The sequence below is a fragment of the Pteropus alecto genome, unplaced genomic scaffold (genome assembly GCF_000325575.1).
Source record: "Pteropus alecto unplaced genomic scaffold, ASM32557v1 scaffold67, whole genome shotgun sequence".
NCBI lineage: Eukaryota > Metazoa > Chordata > Mammalia > Chiroptera > Pteropodidae > Pteropus > Pteropus alecto.
In genome coordinates this window covers 9,789,940-9,792,316 of record NW_006441061.1, presented here as the reverse complement: position 1 = coordinate 9,792,316, position 2,377 = coordinate 9,789,940, and the positions used below count along the sequence as shown (strand labels likewise).

Genomic DNA, 2,377 nt, shown 5'->3' with positions numbered 1-2,377 from the left:
GGCCCTGCCCGCGCGCGCGCGCCCCTCGCCCGCAGACGGTGTGCGCGCACTTCCGCCAGGCGCCCATCCCAGCACAGCTGCGCGGCGTGCGCCGCTACCTGGACAGCGCGCTGCAGGAGAAGGAGTTCAAGTACACGTGTCCGCACAGCGCCGAGATCCTGGCGGCCTACCGGCCCGCCGTGCGCCCCCGCTAGCGCCCCGCCTCCGTCGCCGCCCCGCCCACTCATCTGCAGCCCTATAAAGCCATCTGCTCCGGTGAGCGTGTCTGCACACTCGCGGGACCAGAGGGCCCGCGATTTTCGCCACATTCAACCCCCCACCGTGGGATGCTCAGTTCCAGATGACAGCCCAGAATGACACAAACAGAGCCCAGTGGGCGGGGAGCGGCCCATCCCCTGACTTGACAGGGATGGTGGGACTGGATTGGGCACCCAAACCAGTCAGGCCAGGGTGGGGCAGCAGGATGGCCAAGGAGGGTGGGGAGCAGGGCACAGCCTGGGCACCTCGGGGCTCCAGGCCAGTGGGCGGGATGGCCCACATTCCTCAGCCCCACCCCAGGTGGCAAGTCCCCCCCACCCCCATCTCCCACAGGGCCTACTCAAGGCCATGCCCTGCTGGGTGAGGTCTGGAGGAGGCCGGGGTGGGTTCCCAGGCCACAGAGCAGAGTTCCAGCCTTGGGAGCCCTGGGCCACCAAGTCCGGCCCTCTTGCCTCTTGCACCAGGGGGCAAGCGCCTGACGCATCTGGACTGCAGGCTGAGGGAGGACCCCGGAACCCTGCCCCCAGTCAGTCCCCCGGAGCAGGAGCCTGGCCATAACCTCCACCTGAGGAAGCTGTTTATTTGACGGGAAGGGGCTCGAGAAGCACGTTTGCTCCACTGGGCGACAGGATGGGCAGGTGGACGTTGTGGGTTTTGGGGGGCCGCCCCTCCCCTCATGGGAAGATTCCCAGCAGGATCACGCTTTTTGCTGCACGCTCAGAGGTCGTCAAAATCTACACCACTGGCTGGTTTCTTACTGGGAGAAAAGAGGGGGTGACATTATGGAAATGTGGAGAGGGGGCAGGCCCAGGGCGGGCCCCTGGGTGCAGGAGGGAGGGGCAGTGGGTGGGCACCTCTTGAAGCCAGGGTTGATGAGGGACTCTCCAGGACACCGCCTTCTGGCCCCAGGCCCAGGGCCGCCTCTCTGGGGATCTGGGTCTGGGGGAAACGAGATGGGGGGCACCTGAATTCAGTAGGATCCCAGGGCTGCAACCCCCTCTCCACATAGATGGAGCCTCTCTGGAGCTTGAGGCTTGTTCTGGGAAAACCGAGTCATAGAGGAACAAGCACAGTCCCAGCTCATGTCATGGGTCACAGGCCTTACCTGGTAAGAACTGCTGAGGCCCCACCGGCCGAGTGCTCTTCCTGGAGCTGACGGCTCTCTCCTCCGCAGCTGGGGAAAGCAGGCAGGAATGGGAGCACGGGCGGAACGCCGCTAGTGAGGCTGTGAGGTGCCCCCACCCCCTCCCCCAATCCCACCTGCCAGCCGCTGCTCCAAGCTGCACACGCGCTCTGCCAGGCCCAGTGTCAGTGCCTGCAACCTGGAGGCTGCCTCTGGGCCTGGCACCTTGGAGAGGTCAAAGCCTAGTGCCGAGGGCCCCCCTGAAAGGCTTAGGGATGCTCCATCCTCCTGCAGGGTGAAAGTCACAGCTTGCTGCTCGCAGGCTGACCTGGGAAAGGACGGGTGCTGAGTGCCGTGGCCAGACCTACCCACTCCCCGCCCATCCTTCCTCCTGGCTCAGACCTCACCTGAACCGGGGGGTGATGTCCTCAGTTGCACTCAGGCCAAAACGGGCTTTCTATAGGGCACAGGGGCTGCTCACCATCTGTCTGAGACGCTAGAGCCACTAGCAACAACCCAAACCTGCCCGACCGGGAGCCACTAAGTAACCCAAGCCAACGTTAGGACTACAGCTACAGACCCCGGGGAAGGGTGCCCAGACCCTTCTGGGGAATCCCGGAACGGTCCCTTCGACCCCATGGGTGGTCCGCACTGCAAGTACTGGGTGGATACTGGGGACTTGCCAGGCCCGCCCAGGAGCCCTGTTACCCACGAGGGCCGCCAGGCTGTCCGGCGTGAAGCAGGTGCTCCAAAGCTCCACGGCGTCCGTCACACTGTGGGGGAGGGGCTGTCAGGCGGGACCGCCCGCGAAGCTGCCTGCGCCCCCAGCGTCCTGCGGACCCCGCTACTCACTAGAGGTTGAAGATGCCTTGGCCCTTGGCCCCAATTCCCTCCCCGTCGCAGTAGCACACAAAGCGCGGGGGTGCGGGGCGCGGCGGCAGCGTGCAGAGCGGTGGCGAGAGCGGCGGCGGTTGTACTGGAACCATAGCACCTGCG

General features: G+C 65.5%; 2 protein-coding genes across 6 annotated transcripts in view; one reads left to right on the top strand and one right to left on the bottom strand.

The window, feature by feature from the left end:
• Window positions 1-661, top strand: part of CLIC3 (chloride intracellular channel 3) — a 6,226-nt gene extending 5,565 nt beyond the window's left edge. The window contains exon 6 of the mRNA XM_015594105.2: window positions 13-661. Within this exon, the coding sequence (XP_015449591.1) occupies window positions 13-194 (182 nt within the window). The 3' untranslated portion in view covers window positions 195-661. The remainder of the gene's footprint in view (window positions 1-12) is intronic.
• A 157-nt stretch (window positions 662-818) lies between these two features.
• PAXX (PAXX, non-homologous end joining factor) lies at window positions 819-2,371 on the bottom strand. Of its 5 annotated transcripts, none has more exons than XM_025051158.1 (7): window positions 2,234-2,371; window positions 2,094-2,154; window positions 1,789-1,838; window positions 1,519-1,709; window positions 1,364-1,432; window positions 1,113-1,222; window positions 819-1,015 (listed from the first exon to the last, which is right to left on the bottom strand). In XM_025051158.1, the coding sequence occupies exons 1-7, from the start codon at window positions 2,365-2,367 to the stop codon at window positions 1,013-1,015; spliced, it is 618 nt and encodes a 205-aa protein (XP_024906926.1). In that variant the 5' UTR covers window positions 2,368-2,371; the 3' UTR covers window positions 819-1,012. The 5 variants fall into 5 exon arrangements, with proteins under 5 accessions (XP_024906926.1, XP_024906925.1, XP_006918187.1 ...); XM_025051157.1 differs by having other exon boundaries at window positions 819-1,011; XM_006918125.2 differs by having other exon boundaries at window positions 1,113-1,197.
• Between the last annotated feature and the right edge of the window lie 6 nt (window positions 2,372-2,377).

Bases quoted from the DNA above. Each gene is read 5' to 3' on its own strand.
- PAXX (XM_025051157.1), bottom strand. From the start codon at position 2,367: ATGGTTCCAGTACAACCGCCGCCGCTCTCGCCACCGCTCTGCACGCTG. The intron at 2,155-2,233 runs GTGAGTAGCGGG...CCTCCCCCACAG, and splicing joins CAAGGCATCTTCAACCTCTA to TGTGACGGACGCCGTGGAGC. The intron at 1,839-2,093 runs GTGGGTAACAGG...TGTGCCCTATAG, and splicing joins CGGACAGCCTGGCGGCCCTC to AAAGCCCGTTTTGGCCTGAG.